Source organism: Momordica charantia, assembly GCF_013281855.1.
Source record: "Momordica charantia cultivar OHB3-1 chromosome 3 unlocalized genomic scaffold, Mcharantia_2.0 BLBB01000003.1, whole genome shotgun sequence".
Taxonomy (NCBI): Eukaryota; Viridiplantae; Streptophyta; class Magnoliopsida; order Cucurbitales; family Cucurbitaceae; genus Momordica; species Momordica charantia.
In genome coordinates, this window is record NW_028275161.1 from 21,089,027 (window position 1) to 21,110,594 (window position 21,568).

The following is a 21,568-nucleotide window of genomic DNA, read 5'->3' on the forward strand; positions in this document are numbered from 1 at the left end:
TTATTTATTAATGATTCAATTAATGAACTGCACGCCGGAATTTCCCGCTTCTTTTTGGCAGCGAATCTCAAGACTCTCAGTAGAAATTTCGGTGGCGTTGAGTTGCCGGAGATCCATTTCGGCAGCTGCTTTTCCGGACCATGAACTCCCGCGAGCTTTCTCTCGTCTCCACAGCCACCGTATTTGGTGTTCTGGCTTCGGCTGTTGCTTTTCGCTTCTTCTTCAATCCTAAAAAGCACCGTCCTCGATTTGATTTGCCGGGAAATGATGCTCTTTCGAACAAAGCGCCCTCTCAGTGCCCTTTCGATCCTTCCAAACGCCAAGGGTAGGAAAAATTTATGATGTGTGTGCTTTCATGTTTCTCTTAGATCTCTGCTTTGCCCCGACCAGCGTACCCCCAACATTGTTAGGGCTTATATTCTTCAGGAACCTATATGTTTCTAGTCATATAACTTAATTTTTTAATTTTCATACGCCTTTAATTTTGATGAAATTACCCAGTTTGGAATTCTGTGGATTACTTGCAGTTATTTGTCATGGGATGACTATTTCATGGCCATTGCATTCCTGTCTGCAGAAAGATCGAAGGATCCCAATCGGCAGGTCGTTATCGTGTTTCTCTGGAATGTGCATATTTGCTTTTATTATTGATTTCTAATCATGAAGTGATGATGCCATCAATTATTTACATATCTGAATTTCTCTGTTTAAGTTCATATGCTATTAGTTGTTCTATATGGTTGGATGTTCTGAGGGTTTGTTGTATCAATCAAAACTTTCGTTCACTGTTAAATTATTCATACAGTTTTCTGTTTGGATTTGTGTTCTATGGTGTAGGTTGGTGCGTGCCTGGTTAGTCAAAATGGTGTAATTCTTGGTAAGTTTGCTTCAAGGTCCATACACATGGCGTTGTTGATTACTTGGCTGTGTTGAGTGAATCGATATTTCTAACAAGAACTGGTAGCAAGTAATAGCTGATGCTCATAATTGTGAACTTCAGTAATTACTTAGCTGTTGTTCTGCATGAAGTTATATCAAAATTTCATTTTCTACTTGTCTCATGAAGGCAATGCACATCAATTAAATGTGCAATGCCGGACTATCTCGAAATTGGCCTCTTCATTCCTATATTCGTGTTACAGTAAGGTGATCTAAAGAAGAAATGCATAAATTTGCAATGGTCTTTTATGAACACAATTTTTAAGTAGCCTGTGATATGGAATGATGCAGTTATCATGATGGAACATTTGAAGTCTTATTTTATTCATCTGTGATAGGGATAGGATATAATGGATTTCCAAGAGGATGCCCCGATGACCAGCTTCCTTGGGCAAAGGTTGGTCTCTCATGACAAACTAAGTTCTCAACTTATTGACAAACATCTTAGTATTTTTTCTTATGTTCAGAAATCAAAAACCAGCAATCCTTTGGAGACAAAGTATCCGTAAGTTAATGAATATGTAAGCTTTTTGATCCAATAAATTTCTGTTTACTAGAAGTGCAATTTGCTATATGTGCTGATCCCTCAGCATTATGAATCCTTGTGCTGAAATAATTATACTTATTTTATGATTTATTTTCCAACCCCTCAATCTTGTTCTTCCTGGCTTTAAATTCTGTTTATAGCTATGTTTGTCATGCTGAAGTCAATGCCATCCTAAACACAAATCATGCTTCGGCCAGTGGGCAGGTTAGTTCTTTTCACCTGCTCTGCATCTCTTTGAAAATTATTGTCTGCTTAAGAATAATGTAAAGTTTCACAGAGCCACACAGACATTCTATTGAAATCTGAATTCTTTACACTTCATAACTGCTTAAGAAATTTATTTGTTTATTGTTTTTCTTTCATTGTACATCAAATTTAGGCTTCTGCATGCTTTGAATGCAGCTGATCAATACTCGGTCTCTCTGTAATCTTTGCAGAAGCTTTATGTGACCATGTTCCCTTGTAATGAATGTGCAAAAATAATCATTCAGGTATAGCAATCAGTTCTTTTCTTTATCTTTATAACCAATTAGACTGAAGAGTTTGAAGATGAAGGCTCGTAGATCTTCACTTAAAAATGTAATGACACAATCCCATATAGATTTTGCCTCAACCATCCGTGGACTTTGTTGCAGTCTGGCGTCTCTGAAGTTATTTATTTTCTTGAGAAGAGGATAAACAATTCAGACGTTGCATATGTTGCTTCTCACAAGTTGCTATCGATGGCTGGTGTAAAGGCAAGTCTTGCTCTGCTACCCTTTGTTGTTCTTTAACTTCAAATTTTATAATATTGCACCATGACTTTTAAACTATAATTTCACTGGACCTCTTAGAACAACTGTTTTATTGACCACACTTCTTTTTTGACGTTCCTTGAACCTCAATATCTCATAAATCGAAATGGCTACATCGGCCCAAGAGTGCGATAAGATATGTAAAAACCACCCAAACTGGGAAACAAATATTATGTATTTACTTGTAGAATCAATTATGTACACTAGAAAAGCGAATTTTTGCATCAGAATGGATAATGAGTGAGATAAGTTGCAAGTTGTCTGCCTTACGAGTGACTGATGTTACCCTCAAAATTGCAATTGCAGGTCAGAAAACATCAACCCCTGTCTGATCAGATCTTGATCAAGTTCGAGGATCCACGTACATGAAAAGTATTCCTTTTCTGTGCGTCTAAATTCAATTCCATTGGAAGCTTGCAACTTTTATCGATGTGATTCCATATTTTGACCTATACGGATTTTTTTTAGTTAAAGGATGAGCATTTCAGAATATGTGGAACAGCCAAGAATAGAGTAACTCAGATTTTTTTTTTTTTTTCTTTTTGACGGTACCCTGCAGAAGAAGAGAATCAAACCTAGAATATATATGAAATGAAAAAATATCAAATCCAATTTGATTGTGATTTCGTGAGAAAGTTCTAAACCAAAAATACGAGCAGTAGAAAATTATTGGGTGAGGTTGTCTGCAGAAAAGATTTGAAGAATAAAATTAGTCATAAAAAGAAAACTAATGAGGAATCGGGTCAAAAAGTAATAATAGCTTGTTTTGACGAACTGATGATGCTTTCAGTGACAAATTACTGAGGTAACAAATTGACCAGCATAATTTAAGAGAGAAAATGAAGTCCAGATGTTTTGGCGTAAAAACGTTAGCAGTCGGTAACCCTTTCCTGTAGATTTCTCCCCTTTTTTTCATTTTCATTTGTTTTTTCGAGGGGAGTAGTGAATTGAACACCCTAGTCCCAGTGCAGTGTTACGCTATAACTCAGAGGGGAGGAAAATGGAGAGCGAGAGCTGACCATCATTTGGAGATCAAGAATTGAGGGCCTCGAGTTGTCTCTTCAAATCTTCAAGGTCATCTATGGAAGGGGCTGCAGATTCTGCGGGAGGTGGATGATGAGACTCGTCTGCATTTGGAAGCTCGCGAACAAGACCTTCTGGAAGGGCATCTGCGAGGAAAAAAAATCAAGTGAATATCAAATAGAAAGATAGACTTCTGATCTGCTGAACAAATGGAAATGTAGAATGTTTACAACAAAAGTACCAAAAGCAATATATGACTAATTTCCAGTAGTTAACTCCAAGATCAATATCAAATCGCGTAACCAGGTGAAACAAAGCTGATCGCTGATATAACTAAATTTGGTTACCCCAGTTTGATTGCCGGCATAAAATATCACGAATTTTGACCAGAATAAATATCAGCAATCATTATGGTGGACATTCATAAAAAAGAACTCGTTGGACTATATACATGATATGCGAGGAAGGAAAATAAGATGGAGAGATAATCTGAAATTAAAATAAATAGATAAAAGATCACCTGAACTGGTTGCACCCACGTTTTCAGTCTCGAGTTCATCGACAACACTGAGAAATCAACAGTAAGAAACTAACTTAAGACACTAGATCATTTATTAAGGTATATCTAATCATTTTATAATATACTTCTCGACTGTATTTAATCTAAAAATGAAAAGAAAAAGTAATCAAGTGAGGAATCAAACTACGTAAGAATAGCGTTAGGAGTTATAACTAGCACCTTATGTTCCATTCATTATCAGCATGCAGTGGGATTTCTACAACTGTCAATTTTTCTGCTTCCATCTTTGCTTTAGCTGCAGCATCTCGTGCAGGTTTTGCAATAATGTATTCCTTCTGCAAAATATAAAATGTTAATAAACAATGGGAATTTAGGAACTATGAAATTAACTGACTTATCTTCAAGTGTTAGAGTTACCTGTCTTTCCAGACAAGCCACATTTGAGCACTGAGGATTGGGCCTCATTTCCATGGTTGGGAAGTAGTCTTTTAGAGAATTATATCCCTGCAACGAAGATAACCGGTATAGAAACAAGCAAAAAGAGAGGAAACCCGAGCATAAGTCTATATTTACTTTTTCTAGGATGTTAGCTCATTTAGAAAATATTTAACTAGTTATAGATTTCATAAAGAACTTTTGATATAAGGCATTGCATCATCATAAATGTGCAGATAGTTCCTTCGACCTCTCAGACTTCTTTCACACTGCTTTTCAAATGCAAATATTATAAAATAAAACAAATTTAAGAAGGAAAAAAAAAAGAGAGAAAAAGAAAGTCCAATCATAGCTGAAGTAATAATTTTTTATTGGAATTACCCTACATCATAAGAAGTGGATTTTTTGTTTTGAAGGGTTCCTCGAATGTTTTGTAGGTTTTTCCAAGCATCTTTTTGGGGTAGGGAATTGATGACAGACGGGGAATAACCATACAATTTTCTTTACATTTACTGTTTGAACCTTTCTATTTTTTGATGAATTAGTGGGCAAATTAGTTTTAGTTGCTGACTTGTTAAGTCGCTCTCTAGTTGATTGTATGGGTGATTGGTTGGTAAGTAATTGGTTAAATGGCAATGGCTATTAACAGGGGGTCTGTCTTCATAATCGCAAAATTTTGAATGAACAAAGATTAGTGGAGGAAGTTATACTCACCAAGTATGGAGAAACATGTCCGAACTTTAGCAGGAACTTGAGAGTGTTTTGCACTAATAGGCCTGCAACAACTCCCTGAAGATCATTTCGAATTAGTTTGAAGGATTAGAAAAAAGTAACAGAAAACAAAATCGTAGAATCATTAGCTAGTGTTTGCCAGTTTCGAATTATGCTTGGAAAATACAACGTTTATGATTCATGGTTTTCTCATGGATCTAGTGTAGCTTCCACACCTAGTTCTATATACAATGTTTCCAACGGCACTTGTACCAAAGAATATAAGATATTAAAAAAACAAATTATCTAAGCAAATTATAGCAATTCTTTTTTGTTGCATCTATATAAATGTGGATGCCTAATGATGCAAGAAAACACAACATATAGGCCTTATTTAGGATCTAGCTAACCTCGGCCTCGAACTTCAAAATAATAATTTTTGCACATTTACTCTTTGCTACTTATTACATGCTAAACATGTAGACAAGTACATTAATGGTTTTATACAGTAACTTATTTAGAGAAACCTAAGAATTATAAATTAAGAGAGAAGAAAATTTCTTACCATTGTTGTAGGTAAAGATGCAGCACAAACCCCTTCACGTTTGAGTGTCCGTTCATCTATGCCAGATGCTACAACCTGACAAAATAAGATAAATAAAACTCTTCCACCACTGAGAAATGACATAAAAAGAGATGATCAGGAAAAGATACAAGGGGAAAACAATGAAGTTATAGCAGTTAAGAAACAACAGAAACAAGGCTTTTTTGTAGTAATTATATGTATGCACCACACATCTATACAAAACTTTAGAAGTCTCAAAAACATCCATGCTCTTGTCTAGAGAGGAGAAATACCAAAGGAGGTGCACATGCAAAACAGGCAGTTTCACCAGGAATAAGCAACTGAATATGACCAGAAACAGCATCCTCCGAGACACCTGAAAATATCTCCAATTTTGTACTTTCTTAGTGATATACGTGCAAAACAAAAAGTAATTATTTCATTTTATATATCTTTCTTTTGGTATGAAATAAAAAGATGAGTTTAATTTTGTTAATCTAAGAATAGTTGCCAGTATGCCATATTTAGGTTTGAGCTACGAAGCAGCATAACATTTGCTTCCAAAATATCTACTAGGCTTGTCAAAACGGTATCTCTTGTAAGTTCACATATCACTTTTATGATCAGATTTTTTTTTTCTAATTTATACACCACAAACATTTAATCAATATTCCATCAATGTTTGCATAAATTCATTAGTTCTACTTCTACATTTCTGTCGACATCAATATTTAATTCCTTGTTCTCGTACCAAAAATCAACACTAAAGGTTTAGGTGTTCTAACTCATATATTGGTGCTATGTGGTCAGTTAGTGAATATATAACAACACCACTTGCATGAGCCATCTGTTCATAATTTGGCAGCCTATAAGCAAATTTGATTGAAATCTATCTAAATAAATGCACAAAGGGAGGACCATGGATAATTATAAATTTATTACTAGGGAATGATCAAAATAAGGATATTTCTTGCTTACCGGATTCCATCCATGTCTGATTTAGCTCATTACAAGCCTGTATACAAAATTTAAAATAAAAATGTGAAGGTACAAAATTGCAAATTGTCTTATTTATCTATATGACTATATATAAAAAAATTGTAGACACTGAAGAAACTCACCTGATTAACAGCCATCCTTGCTTCATAGTTATCTACACAACTTAAGACAAGATCCACTCCACTGCCTTCTTTAGTTGGGGAGAATGATTTGTTTTTCAAACTTGACATAAAAGTTTCAAAACCTTGCACAGTAGTGATGTTCAGCGTATAGCTCTACAAACAAGATGAACTGATCAGAATGAGGAACAACAAACAAATTCCACCAGCTATTCTGCATCCTAATAAAAGCCAATTCCAGAATTACATCCTTTCTTGGAATTATTCTTCGTGAGAATGAATATTGTACACAATTGTACATAACGTTAGGAAGAAAACATAAAAGTTCCATTCATTTCGGGTCAAGTACATAGAAAATTGGTTCGTACATACAAATTATCATGCTGCATCTGGCGGTTACTAACTCATCAATGAAGGTGCAGAAAATAAATTCATATGAGTAAGCTATGTAATTTAACCATAGAGCAGTAATATAAAAGGCTAACCTCAAGTACAACATCGGGGTTTATATCTTCAAGGGTCTGTACCGCTGCATCAGTTTTTGTCATACCAACCTGAAAATATTTCAGAAAAGGTAAACTAGTAAACAAACTAGCTACTCTACATTTAACTGCCTTTTAACTTTTAAGTGGGTAAAAACCTTTCAAACTAAAAAATTCCAGAACATTGATAACTATAACAAGATGAAATGTAAATTCACGCACAAGTATACAATTGAATGCAGGAAGAGATCAACACTAAAACAACTAAAGAGCAATCACACCCACACAAGATCCCCAGGAAAGAAAGGAGGATGAAGAACTAAAACAATTACCTGCTCTGGACGAAAGAAGAGTCTATTCATATTAGCTAACTCCACTTTATCATAATCATATAACAACAAGCGACCTATCCCACACCTTGTCAACATCTCAGCTGCAACGCTTCCAACACCTCCAATGCCCTTTGGATGAAGAATGAAGTAACATAATAATTCATCACGAAATATTAAACAACAAAATATATGAAAGATGACTAACATACAGAGCAGCTAGTTGTTCCATTATGGCTTGCTAAATTAGAAATTCTGTTTAAAATCTTTGATCATTGATGTAATCTCTCGTAAAAAATTTGAGAAACAAGAAAACGTTGGAGTGAGTTCAGGATTAGCATGCAGCAAAAATTAGGGCGAACTTGGTTAACCAAGATAATTCCATACAGACTATTAACCCAATCGACTCTATCTTCAACACATATAAGGATTGAGTAGAAAATACATAACAGTGCTGCACGTACCAATTTATCAAGGTAAAGTATGAATGCTGGGCATCTCAAAGGCAAAGAAGAGAATGATCAAACACAAACCTGAACACATATTCACATGGTAGCTACTCTAAATATTTTTCCATCTCTCCACAGTAAAATGTATACACACACACACATACATATATATATATATATATTTCACAAGATACAAGGGAAGATACATAACGATGTATGTCAACTTGTAAGATTGAAATTCTAGAGCAGACTGTGGAGTAAAACAGAAAAAGAAAGAGGAGATAAGTACAGACAACAATGGCAACTGAAAACCCCCGTATTCTTTCATAGTTTTCTACGATGCCCATCCTCTGAAGAGCCATAAGCCTACTGTAAGGATTGCTATCTACCACCTCAGCACTCATGTCCTGCCAGCATAACATTAAATGCATGAGTTATCAATATAACAACTATAAGCTGAAGTTTAAAGACAATGGAGGAATCTAAAAGATGACAATGCAAAAAGCAAATACCTTAACTTTTGATCGCCGAACAGGTCCTGCCTTTGAAAGATTTGTGAGACGCTCTAAATGCAATTGAAGCTGGATTGAACATAGCCGGAGAGCAATTGCATTCAGGGTTAAAATTTTCTAAAGTGAATAATCAAATGCTCAACGCAACTACACAAGTATCTTCTCACTAACGTAATATCTATTACACTATGAAATAGTAATGCACTCAATTCTCCAGTGAAAGACACTTGAATATTCATGCAGAATAAAATGTTTCCTCTTAGTTAAACTTATCAAGGCCTGAAAGAAACAAACCATACATGCAGAATCCATGGGTAAATTAAAAGAAGAGACAATTCTTCATTACAATGAGAAAGTAGTCCAATATGCACTTTGCAAGAACACGTCAAGTAAAACAGGATCAAATCAACCATGTACAGAAAGAATTGAGCAATAAAATGATCAAAAGAAATTATGCAAGCAGAAATACCTTATCAACCGGGCCCCGTAGAGCCGGATCGGTAAGCGACTGCTTCAGAGATTCAAGATCGTTCCACATCTCTTTCAATTCCACCTCCATGTCTGCTCCCTCTCTCGTTCTCGGACAGAGGACCTACTGATTCAACAGGAATAAAAAGTCCGAGAAATTCAACGAATCTCTAAGATTAAGATGGAATCCTCTTAAATTCGATTCGCCGTTTTATTTTATTTAGCACAATCTGACAATGCGAAGTAATGCGTTCGAAGCCGCCGGCGTCCTGCCCAGATCGGCTCTCTGTTCACAGCTGTTCACGCAGTGATCGAATGTCGGATATTCTTTGGGCTGCGATTAGGCCCAATAAGGATATTATGGGCCATTTATAGAACGAGAACCAACCCGTATTAGTCTAGTGGGCTTTTCGTGAGGGTTTTATCACGGAAGTACCACAAAAATAACCCTCGTGTACACACAAAAATAACCCTCGTGTACACATTTATTACAGGAAGAAACACGTGTCTTACACGTAGAATCTTGTAGTTCTAAATTAAAGTAAAACAAATAGTGTTTTTTAAGTTTATAATATTATTATTTTAAAGAAAGAAAGTGGTTATATATAAATATAAATTCAAGGTATGATATTGTTGTAATAAAAGAAGATGATGAAATATTAGCCTGGAAAGTAAGTACAAATTTGAAGTGTAAGAAAGATGAAAAAGCATCAATGTACAAAGTTTTTTTTTATTGAATGAACGTTCTTAATTTACCTCTAATTTTCTTGATTATAAATTATTATATTACACTTTATCTTTGTTAAATTGTGTGACATTAAATCATTGAGTTTGTTCATTCTAGAATGAAAAAGAAAGGTAAGAGTGAGAGAAAGAGTAAATCCTAAAAGGTCAAACCTGATGATATTGAGAGGGATAAAAATTGTTTGTTTGCCCTAACTTTGTAAAAATAATTACAACATTTCACATATATAAATCAAAAGCATCAGTTTAAAAAATAAATAAATAAAAATCAAACTCATAAGCATTCTTATTATCCAAATTATGAGAATGATCGAATTTTGCTTTATCTCGATTCCATCGACCACCATCTCGACACATCGTACTCTAGAATTTCTTTCAATCTGAACAATGATAGATTTGGGGAAAGCGAACCGATGTCATTAACTCAGCTTTAATTTAGTTTCTCTTCACTATCAATTCTCCTCTCGATCACCCATATGTGCATTGTTGTTGTCGTTGCTAAAGCAAGAGAGTAATCTTCATACCTTCACACCACTTGGAAAATTTTCTACTTTGTTCAATCCACCACCTCTTGATTTTTGGTTGGCACGAGGAAGAGAGAACACATATTTATATATGGATTGGAAGGGGATTAGGAAGATGAAAGGATTGGGGGAGGATATGTGGTAGATGAAAGGAGCTAAAAAAATCAATAAGAAAGATAAAGTTAATGAAAGAATAATTAAGAGATAGAAGATTAGTAAGAGAAAATAGGGGAATTTAGAAGGGTGGGATCACGACGAAGAGAAGAGATAAATTGAGAGAGAGAAAGTTTGTATTTAAATGACATAATTTCCATTAAAAGAAAAGTGAAAAGAGTTATAATGAGAGGGTAAAAATGGTATATAGTGTTAATTATATAGAAGAGAGAGAGAGGAGAGAAAAACACTTCAAATTTTAGGAGTAAAAAATAAATTAAATAGATGATAAAACTTTTCATATTCTAAACATTTTAAATACAAGATTAAGTGAAATTAGAATTTTAAAAGGAAAAAAAAAAGATAAATAGTTATTTGGGTAGGTTAATTTGAGTAATGCATTTGGATGGTGGAGAAAAAATGAATGAAGAGTAAATGCGAAAGAAATATAATAAGAGAATTAAGATAAATGAATGTAAGAAATGAAATTTGTATAGGTGGAGATAAAATATTTTCAAAAAAAAAAAAGAGATAAATGGGAGAAGTAGGCGTGGGAATGAGAGAGAGGAAGAAAGTGGGAGAGGTAAATGACAAATTTGTCATCAAACTTTTATAAAAATGAGTTATGAAAGAAGGGTAAAATTGACCTAAAAAGTATCTCCTCATCACACATTTTAATATACTATAGATGATGTCAGCCACTAAGTGGGGTTTTTATTTGATATGGGTAGGAATGTAATTTACTCATGTCTTAAATTTATTTTTTTTATAATATTAAACAAAAGTGAGGATTTAAAACTTACTAGAGATATGTGTCTTAACTATTAAACTTAGATCGACATGAGAGTAACTAATGCTGATTTCGAAGAACTCTGAAAATCAGTTGGTTGGAGATTTGGGCAATCTCGCTAAGAGTGATGTTCCTTCTCTCTTTAATGAAATGCTTCCTTTCTCAAAAAAAGAGAAATATGAACATAGTTAAACGCATCTTGCTTCTTTCCCAAAGATTAGAGGTTTGATTCATCATTTCACATTTGTTATATATATATATATATGATCAAATTGGTAGATTCATACTTGTTTCTTAAATCGGGGGTGGATTTGAAATAAATGGTATGAATAAGTCGTTATCAACGATTTTTTTTTTTTGGAATATTGCAATTCAAAAGAAAGGTTTTTAATCACTTTTATTACACAATAAATGTCATAATGAAATTAGACAATGACCATGTAATTTTTTTGGTATTGTTTACACGTGACATAGATGTAAATAATAGTACGGTGATGTTGTAAATAAATAGGATGGAACAAAAATGTTGCCTTTCATTCTGAAACACACACAGCTTCCATTCTTATCTAAACTCATAAATGGTGTGGACCGAAAAGAGGAGGGAAATACTGCTTATGGTTTTCATCACGCAACGCAAATATGAGTAAGCCAAAAAATAAAAATAAATAAAAATAATTTGGCTACATGCAAGTTACTCAAGCCCAATTAATAAGCAATATAGAGGTCGGGGATGGAACTCACGACCTCTTGATTAGAGATATATGAAAACAACTTCTTATTTTTGTTTTGTTTTGTTTTTTTGAAATATTCTCAAAGTAGAAATTTTGAAAAGAAAAAAAATATGTTTCTAGTTCTCATTTTTAAATTATTCAAACACAAATAAAAATATTGTTCTATCGTCTTTGAAGGGATAGATTTTGAAGCATGCAATTCTATTTTTCCTCGTTAAAGAAACATAAACAAGAAATAGAAACATTATCAAACGAGTACTTACGACTTTTAAAAATAGACTTTTCACACGCACGCCCCACCAGCTATCACACACCTCCCATTTGTCAATTGCAAATTCTTTTAACACATAAGGAAATCATATGGAGAGAGTGGTCCAACTGTAACGAGAAAAGGGAACGGGTAAAGTAGCACGAGAGCGAGAGAGGATAGAGATAGCACATAACATCTGTGATAAGTTAAAAACATCACTTTTGCTAGTATGAAGCTTTTTGGGTAGCTTTTTAGGTGAAATTAAATGAAAATTTATATAAACTTAGCTAAAAAGTGGAATTATGAATACATTTTTCATTAAGTTATGCTGTGATAGGCTTTTAAAACTTAGGGACGACGAAAGTGCAAGATTAAAGGGGTAAAAGTAGATTTGTCTCAAAATTTGGTAGTTAATTTAAATTGGTTTTCTTCTTCTTTTTTTTTAATTTTCTTTTCTAATTCCAATTGAACACAAGAGGTAGATGGATTCGTATCTCTATTAATATTCTCCTTACGTTTTTAGTCCCATATCCCTCACATTTTTCATTCCTTCAATAACCAAACCACATCCCTGCATATCTCTCTCTACTTTCTTCTTTTTCATTTTTGTCCTCATTGAAATTTTAATCAAAGAAAATAGTTTTTAAAATATATAATTTGTATTATAAACTTTTACATTTTTTTTCTAATTTTTCTAAAAAATAAACATTTTAGCCGATACAGTTATTATCAGGATAGATTTATAATATACTCTTAACTATGTTGATTATGAGTAGCGGCATTTTTCTCTGTCTTTAACCAATGGACAAATGTGGCTTTGTTTATATGTATTAACATGTTGATATGTAGGTTCGTTGAGAGGGAGTACTAGGTACCTAGATTTTAGGTGATGACAAAATAACAAATTTTAATCCAAATGATTTGTTTTAATGACAGAGGCTAAAATAAACGTTTTGAGAGCTTAGAAATCAAGATGAAATTTGTTTGAATTATTCCGTGTGCAAATCACGAATTTGAATCACCGAAGACCTGCAAAACAAAGAGAAGCACTCTGGTGCTCAAGTCAGCGTTGATTTGAACTATTTTATTCTCAAGCGTTTATATAGATTGACGCATACCTTAGAGTGAATTTACCTCCAATATTTATAGTCAACAAATGGTTAGCATCATGGTCGCCCACAATGTAGGCATACTACTCGGTGCAATGACAAGTGGGAAGTTAAAGTAGTTATTTAAGTTCCAACATCCAATGTCACAACTCTACTTGGTAGTTATGGAAAGCAGGTTGATTGTTCGACTTTGAGCCTCTAAGATACAAGTATTCGAACTACGTGCGTACTTCTAATAACGTATACATGTGATCTACCATTTTTCACCCCATAATAAGATATAAACTTTTTCCTCTATATATCCATGAGATTCTAAAATAACTAACGTGGCACCTCAATTAATTCCTCTAACCTTGTAAAATATTATATTTTCAGAAAATTTAAGTTTTTATATCCTATAGAGGTAGATATATATGCGTATGATTTCTTTACACCTTCATGTTGTTGGCCATCCTATCCCAATTCAATATAGCATCAACTTCATAACTATATCATCCCTCCTTCACTTAGTCAGTTGGTTCCCTTTCTTCCTAGGCAGTTCGTTTCGTGTGTTTATATCAAATTCTACTAGATGAAATTCGAGCAAGGTGAACAGGAAAACCTGCCAGCAAAGAAATAAGCACTTCAAGACTCATGTCAGTCCAAAAATCTAAATCTCTAGATCAGTTTCAGACAGAAATTACATACCTGATTGAGTTGAGTGATAGTGCATTTATAGAGTTCGAGGAGGAATCTTTTGATTGCGAGAATCACGACAACGATCTCGACAGCAATCTTAGCAACCATTTATTATTCCATTAATGAGGTTGTTGAATTGCTCCCAAGTGCTCGTAGAAGTTGTGATCATTCGTCCTTGCTTGAGGTTCTAAGTTATACCGCATATCGACACCTTGAAATTGGTGTCCAACCTTAGTTCTTGATCCACATGGCATATTTAATTTTTCCTCCCAACACCATGAATTCTTTTAAAAAGAGCCGTCGTTTCTTCCTTGTTCAAAACTCTCGATTTCAATCCTCTCTCTTCTCTGGGATTGATTGGGGGGTGGAATCATTATATTTGACTAAATTTAATATTAGATTGCCCCATTAGCATTACACACAACGGCAAACCAAGTTTAAAGCTAAAAGCTAAAGCCGTCGACTTTGAATTGGAATTTACAAGTTTGAAACCCATCATGGACTTATCCACTTTAAATGTTTTTCTCATAAACCTTGTTTGTAACTTGTAACCTACTTTTCGTGTCTAAGGGAGATTTTCCAAAGGAGCGTTTGACTTACCTCTCAGTCAATTTTTTCAATTTAGTCTATTTATTTAAAAATACTCAAATTTAATTAGTTTCTTCCATTTTAACAAGGACAAAACTCAAACTTATGTGTCACACATTATTTATTTTTTGACAAATAAGAGAGATGATCAGAGAAAGAATTTTTATATGTACCAAAAAGTTAGTGGTAAACAACAAGAATGATATTGTGGCTAGTTAGAAAAAATATATTGATATTTTTTAACTAACATCATTTCATGGGTGAATGTTGAAATTTGTAGATGGTAGCAGGCTTTTACCTGAGATCTAGGCTACCTAGGAAAGAAAATTTTGAAATTTCTCTACCAAGTTCTTAAAAACGACTTTCGCTCTTGAATGACATAAATTTCTCTTTTAAATTTTCACCAACTCATCAAGTATAAACTTTATTATTAGTCAATTCTAACATCCACTAACGAAAAAGTATAATTAAAAATTTTTTACATAGAAACTTTTTTAACGATGGAAAGTAATTAATTAAAGGGACTTACAACATATATATATATATATATATATATATATATTTAACCTTTTATTTATTTCATTTCAAATTTATGTTTTAGCACCTAAATTTATTTATCTTAGACCATGAACTCCCCAAATCCAAGTTATCAAAAACTCGCTTTGTAGACAACATATTTATTTTTTTAAAAGTATAAACTCACAAATCAAATAAGTTAACTAATTAAACTTCTATATACATTTTTTTTTTAAGGAAAACTTAAGACTTTTCGATTTTAAATTACATAAATATAAATTTATCAAAATTGTGGGTCAAACCTTCCCTAAAAGATATGTTAGGGATGGAGAGAGGAATTCTTTTTAGGGGCAAAACTAAATAATGATGATGATAATAATAATAATAATAATAATAATAATAATAATAAATTCTTTAGGAGAGGGGGAGCATGGGTCAAATGATTTTCGTGCGTATCAATTCTCGTGCCTTCTTCGTTCACATTTAATTTTTTATTCTTTGCTTCATTTCAAATTTACCAAATTCCCTAAACCAACCAATGAAGGTTCAAACTAGAGCCTGAATTTCATGGAGTTGGTTTGGATAGCTTATTTTTCTTTCCTAATATAAAAACTCCACCATATTCTACTGTATAAAAAAAATTGTTAATAAAACGAAAAAAAAAATTAAGAACAAAATATAGTGCATATAAGAAAAAAAAAAACAAAAATATTATCGTAGTACAACATGTAGAAGTAAGAATTCGAACTCTTACATTTTTTATGGAGATAAGTGTCCTACACGATCGAACTATATTTTTATACGGGGCTCATCATATAAACAATTAATAACTTAAATTCATATAATGATTTAAACATCTTAATTATCTGAAAGAGGGAAACAATATATATATGTGTGTGTACAAAAAGAACCTTTAACGTAAATATCATAGATAGCTCTTACATAGTAGTTCAAATATTATATTCATTCTGTCAATTATTGAAGAAATAAAAATAAAATATAGAGTTGATGTCATGGTTGAATATATTGTATAAATATGCAATTCCAAGGGAATATTACTTATAAATTATAGATAGCTCCAGACGAAACCCTAAAAGTCTCTTTTTCTAGTAGCGCTAAAAAGTCTCTTATGTGATTACATTAGATTAAGTAATTAACACGCAACAATCAACATTAATATCAATTATAATCATGTTTTGTTTCTAATATCTAACTATCTTGTTTCTTATTTCCTTCTGATTTATCTTTATTTTCTATTAATTAATAAAAAAAAGCAAAAATATGTTTTGGTAACTTTTGTTTTCTAAATTTTTAAATTAAAAAAATAAAAATTTTATATGAAAATAAAATATTTAAAATATTTACATTATATTTATATTTGTTATGCATTTTGTAAGTAAAAAATATAAAAGAAATGTTTTTAGAAATAGGAAGAAGAAACTTGGTTTATATTTGTTTTCAAATTTTCTATACAATTATATAAACGTTCTTTGAATTGAGAAACAATAAATATAAACAGTTATCAAATAATTATATTTATATTTAAAATTAGAAACAAGTAACAATATATACCAATGACTTATTTGGTAACATTTTTTTTAACAAGAATGGAGAGATTCGAATCACTTTTTTTTGCGTGGATATTGGGAAAACAAATTATCAAGAGGATGGGAATGAGCCACCAACCCCCACATATTTTTTCAAGAACCTTATCCATTGAATAGAGAGGGAAAAAGGAGAGAGAGAGATGGATGTTTCAGTGTCGAGCTAGAGCTCCAAAATTCCAATCCTTCATCTCATTGGACAAAATTGGGTAGCTGAAGGTCTGAGTTTATCGGATGGTTCTTTTAAAATTGAAGAATAATAATGATAATAATAAATAATAATGATGTCCCTACGTTTCAGAGAAATATCTCCCATTTGGTTTTCTTCCTTTTCTAGCTTTTCTTTTGGTTTTTAACTTAATTTGCAAAACTCTTTTGCTTTTTTTTTTTTTTTTGAAACAAAAACTCTTTTGCTTTATTTGTTGGTATATGTGTCCATGTATTATTCTGCAACTTGTGTGCTCCCAACTTGCTAAAAGTTGGGGTCAATTTAATGTCTAAATCATGTCTAACTAAAGTTACCTTATATTTAATAACTATTCCTTTGATCATTTATCTAAACCTTATATTTACATCCACACATACACCAGCGTTTATATAGTATTTTCATTTTTTAGCCTAAAACCCATAGGATTCTATGAAATTTTGGATGGGACGATAGCTCCATTTTATAAAATATTTCTTAGTATGTTTTTATTTTATGTGCTAGTAATTTATCGATAAATTGATCACTAACCCAAATATCTATACTATCAACCCTACTTAATTTTACGTGTCTTGATTTTGATATATTTACTAATATACTGTGTTATAGTTAGATAACTTGTTAGTAAATATATAATATTGTATTGTCTCAAGAGTTGAAATTTTTTCTATAATGAAATTCAAATTTCTTTTGTTATCTGAAAAACATTTTTGTTATAATAAATATATAACTATAGAAACACACTAGCAATTATAAATATGATTATAATTGTTAGGTCAAAATTAAGTTTTTTCCACTTCAGATTCAAGACGATGTGTTTTTTTTTTCATCCAATATTAATAACGATAATATCACCATAAAATCTTCTTTGCTCTTCACTAATATGCACAATATTTTTACCTCCAACGAACATTCTCTTTAAACAAAATATTATCATCTACTCTTCCCTCGAAGCGAGTTATTTATATTGCCACAGCTCTTATTCAAGTCAATCATTTTTTTTCTCACAATTCAACTTACTAAAGTATATATCTCTAACGTACTTGTGAGTTTCGAATTCTTATTTCTATTATTGTATTAAAAGAAATAAACAAATCAGTGTCTGACAACCATCCTATGATGTTAAATTATTTGCCAGCCATCACAATCAATAGTTAATAACCCGTAGAGAGAGAGAGAGGGGATATTTTTTTTGTTGAGTCAGACCACTACTACCAATAGAAAATTAAAAATTAGGCACTCAAGGTCACGTGTATCATGACATTTCTTTCTTTCCTTGCCCACAGAAATATCGGTATTTTCCTTTTCATATTATGTTTAATTTTTAAGTCAATTTATTGGAGGAGACGCAAGCCGTTTATATATCTATCAACTGTGTGCTTTGAATTTTAACTCAATTGATTTTGACCTCAACTAAAAAAATTGTAGATTCGAAACTCCGTTCTCATAGGAAAAAAAATCTACCATAGATTTAGAGATTGGAGTCCCACATATAATATAATTATGTTAATAATATCTTATATGGGTGCATGCACTCTAATCCTTTGAATGGTTGAAATTTGAATCAATATACATCTCTTGTTTCTTTGGTTGGTACATGAATCAGTGGCTAAAAAGAAAAAAAAAATCTTTTAATTATAATCCAATTTTTTAATGTACCGCTGCTGGATTTTTGTCTTTCTTGGCATTTAAACGTGTAAACAGACTTTACGTCTTCCACTCTTATGGTTAAATATCATTACTACTTCTATTATATTATGTTCCCTTCGAACTTACATCTTTTATCTTTGACTAAACATGTGTTTTATTTCATTGAAAACTTGCTAATTATATAATCCTTTCTTTTATTTACTTATTTTAACTTCAAAGCTCAATCTTTTTAAAAGAAAATCATCCCAGAGTGATTTAAGAAAAAGAAATTTTCAATTACAATAAAAGACTAAAATATGAAGTTGTATATTAATGTTAAAGGGGAGTAAATAACCTCACTACATGGATAGTGTCAAGTTTCCATATACCCAAAAGATGGTTAGTCTCATGGATACCACCGTTCGGGACTAATGAATACTAATCAAACATTTCGGCTCAAAATCATGTACGTGATGATGCACACCCCACCTCGACTTGGAGAAGGGTGCCGAACTATGATGATCACAAGTCACACCCCCACATATCCCTATAAATAGTAGAACCCGCTGAGGAACACATCTACAACATAACTTTAGTACAATATTGATATTACATCGATCTAAATACTAACTTAAGCATTGACGTATACCACACCCACTTATACAAGTTCTCCGTGCAGAAAACAACCTCAATCAAGTCACCATCACCTCAAATTTGAGGTAAGAAAAATTGACTCCAGAATCATGCCTCAACGATTAATTTCATTTAAATTATTAAACAAACTAGCTTGTAGGTTACAGCCCAATAATAGTTTGAAATAATTTGCAAGGAAGACGGGTCATAGGCTCCTATAAAGTATACAAGTAATTTTGGAAAGAAATAAATCACAGATTTATGTTCTCATTTTTTAAAGAAATTAATTAAAATAGTAAACGGGTGAGTAGCTTGCAAGTTTTTTCTCTTTTTGTGTTTTGTTTTGTTTTTCTTTTTTTTTAATTGAAAAATGAGATTGGAGTTTTACTTGGTCAGATTAAATATGATTAAGGTGTTACTAAGTCGAATAATTAAAAGCTTGTTTTATCATGTGGGACCCATCCAATCTGTTTTCGACTGTTTCTGCATCGCTCAGAGATATAAATTCAACCTACTCCGTCCATCCGTTTCGCCCCTTCACTACAGACTCGCTACGACAAACAATCCAATTTTGGATTCGTTCGTCCTCCATAATCGAATCTCAATTCTTTGAAGTCCTTTCCATGGCGATTTCCATTTCAAGATAAAACCAGACGAAGAGCAGCGCTCTCTCTGTTCATGCCGGAAGAATGTTGTGCAATAAAAGGAGGAAAACAACGACGGCGGCCAGTCCCGGCGCCGGAATTTCTGATCTCTTCGACGGTTTGCCGGACGATCTAGTCGTCGTCGTCCTCGGCAAGCTTACCTCCACCGCTTCTTCTCCTTCCGACCTCGTCAACGTTATGATAACGTAAGAATCGCCGTGCAATTCGTCTTTTTTCTTCTTTTTTTTCCCTCAGTCTCGTGTAATTTTATTATGATGTTGATGTGAAATTTGGGGGCGAAACAGTTGTAGAAGGTTCAATCGCTTGGCTCTGCATCCGCTGGTGCTTTCGAAAGCTGGACCTAAAGCATTTGATTTCAGAATCGAATATTGGTCCGAATCGACTCATAGATTTCTCAGACAGTGCGTCGTCGCCGGGAGCGTCGAAGCCTGCTACACTCTCGGAATGGTCCGTTTAATTAATTAATTTTCCTCTGCAATTTCGAACTTAGGTCATTTTTCATTTTTTAGGGTTTTTTTTTTTTTTGTTTTCAGATCGAGTTTTATTGTTTGAAGAACAGAGGAAGTGGAGCTTCGCTAATGGCGAAGGCCGCGATTAAATCTCATCCGTTGGCGCTTTACTCGCTCGCCATCGTACAATTTAACGGAAGCGGTGGCTCAAAGAGCGACAAGAATCTTCGTGCCGGCGTGGCTCTGTGCGGGCGAGCCGCTTATCTCGGCCATATCGACGCGCTTCGTGAGCTCGGCCACTGCCTTCAAGACGGTTACGGCGTGGCCCAAAACGCAGCCGAGGGGCGTCGTCTCCTAATCGAAGCCAACGCGCGTGAACTCGCGTCCATTTCAAACTCTTCCATCCGGCGACCTACCTGCGCCGGAGACCACCCATCCGCGTCCGGCTGTAACATTCCGGCGCCGGAGGCACACCCGGCGAACCAATTTTTAAGGGATTGGTTCGCGTCGGGCCGTGGGGTCGTCGCTCAGGGGCTAAGGCTCTGTTCGAACGGTGGTTGTGGAAGACCCGAGACTCGGCTCCATGAATTCCGGCGGTGTTCCGTCTGCGGTAACGTAAACTATTGCTCTCGAGGGTGTCAAGCTCTGGACTGGAAACTGCGGCACAAGACCGAATGTGCGCCGTTCGATCGGTGGCTGATCGAGGACGACGATCTGGAGGCCGATGACGGCGGCGAAAACAGAATAGAGCAGTTCGGAGATGGTGAGAATGTGGAATCTGAATGATATTTGATGATTGAAAGCCAACCTTTCTTTTGCTTGACATCAATTTATTCATTATTTTTATCAAAAATTTTTCTTTTTGGTAATTTCTCGAACATAAAATTGGAATCTCGAGGTTTTTTTTTTTGTCTGTACAGTGTTTTTTGTTTTCTATTTACTTTGTCGGTACGAAATGTAAATTTAGAATTTGTCTCTCTAGAATTTTGTTAGGGTAAAACATATTTTTATTCTCTTACTTTTCATGTTACATTTTGATTTACATATATCTTTTAATAATCCGGACTCTAAATTTTTAATATAATAATTAATTTTAAAATTTTAAAATTCTTGTCATTACATGAATGAGTATATAAAAATATATTTGAATTTGTCTAGGACAATGATTTTCAACTCATTTATGATCTAACTTTATTTAAAAAAGAAGTTTAACTATATATCCGTTGTATTTACTTTTTCAAAAGAAATAAAAAATATAGTTATATATCAACTAATTGGGTAGGTAAATATCAATAAAGGGAGTGGAGGTGTTTGCCATTCGATTCAATATGATTTTGGGCCTATATTTTCAACTATTTCTTTTTGTAGTGAGGTATGAACTTTTGATTTTTTAGCCAGAACTCATTAT

The 21,568-nt window shown here is 33.4% G+C and overlaps 3 protein-coding genes across 6 annotated transcripts; 2 read left to right on the plus strand and 1 right to left on the minus strand.

The window, feature by feature from the left end:
- The first annotated feature begins 3 nt into the window (after positions 1 to 3).
- On the plus strand, positions 4 to 2,809 carry LOC111008774 (Cytidine/deoxycytidylate deaminase family protein). Of its 2 annotated transcripts, none has more exons than XR_015789726.1 (9): positions 4 to 325; positions 528 to 603; positions 838 to 877; positions 1,278 to 1,336; positions 1,407 to 1,444; positions 1,627 to 1,690; positions 1,924 to 1,977; positions 2,088 to 2,223; positions 2,587 to 2,809. XR_015789726.1 is itself a non-coding variant. In XM_022281583.2 (9 exons), the coding sequence occupies exons 1-9, from the start codon at positions 141 to 143 to the stop codon at positions 2,647 to 2,649; spliced, it is 681 nt and encodes a 226-aa protein (XP_022137275.1). In that variant the 5' UTR covers positions 4 to 140; the 3' UTR covers positions 2,650 to 2,809. The 2 variants fall into 2 exon arrangements, 1 of the variants encoding a protein (XP_022137275.1); XM_022281583.2 differs by having other exon boundaries at positions 2,122 to 2,223.
- Positions 2,420 to 9,177, minus strand: LOC111008772 (NAD(P)-binding Rossmann-fold superfamily protein). Of its 3 annotated transcripts, XM_088121644.1 has the most exons (15): positions 8,894 to 9,177; positions 8,425 to 8,493; positions 8,206 to 8,319; positions 7,467 to 7,595; positions 7,138 to 7,206; positions 6,656 to 6,808; positions 6,513 to 6,549; positions 5,828 to 5,910; positions 5,535 to 5,609; positions 4,973 to 5,047; positions 4,241 to 4,327; positions 4,043 to 4,158; positions 3,824 to 3,870; positions 3,300 to 3,449; positions 2,420 to 2,729 (listed from the first exon to the last, which is right to left on the minus strand). In XM_088121644.1, the coding sequence occupies exons 1-14, from the start codon at positions 8,981 to 8,983 to the stop codon at positions 3,313 to 3,315; spliced, it is 1,281 nt and encodes a 426-aa protein (XP_087977770.1). In that variant the 5' UTR covers positions 8,984 to 9,177; the 3' UTR covers positions 2,420 to 2,729; positions 3,300 to 3,312. The 3 variants fall into 3 exon arrangements, with proteins under 3 accessions (XP_087977770.1, XP_022137272.1, XP_022137273.1); XM_022281580.2 differs by lacking the exon at positions 2,420 to 2,729 and having other exon boundaries at positions 3,019 to 3,449; positions 8,894 to 9,176; XM_022281581.1 differs by lacking the exons at positions 2,420 to 2,729; positions 8,894 to 9,177 and having other exon boundaries at positions 3,019 to 3,449; positions 8,202 to 8,319.
- Positions 9,178 to 19,561: 10,384 nt separating this feature from the next.
- On the plus strand, positions 19,562 to 21,178 carry LOC111008641 (HCP-like superfamily protein with MYND-type zinc finger). Its single transcript, XM_022281387.2, has 3 exons — positions 19,562 to 19,896; positions 19,996 to 20,158; positions 20,245 to 21,178. Exons 1-3 carry the CDS (start codon positions 19,736 to 19,738, stop codon positions 20,944 to 20,946), a joined length of 1,026 nt encoding a protein of 341 aa, XP_022137079.1. The 5' UTR covers positions 19,562 to 19,735; the 3' UTR covers positions 20,947 to 21,178.
- Positions 21,179 to 21,568: the final 390 nt, after the last annotated feature.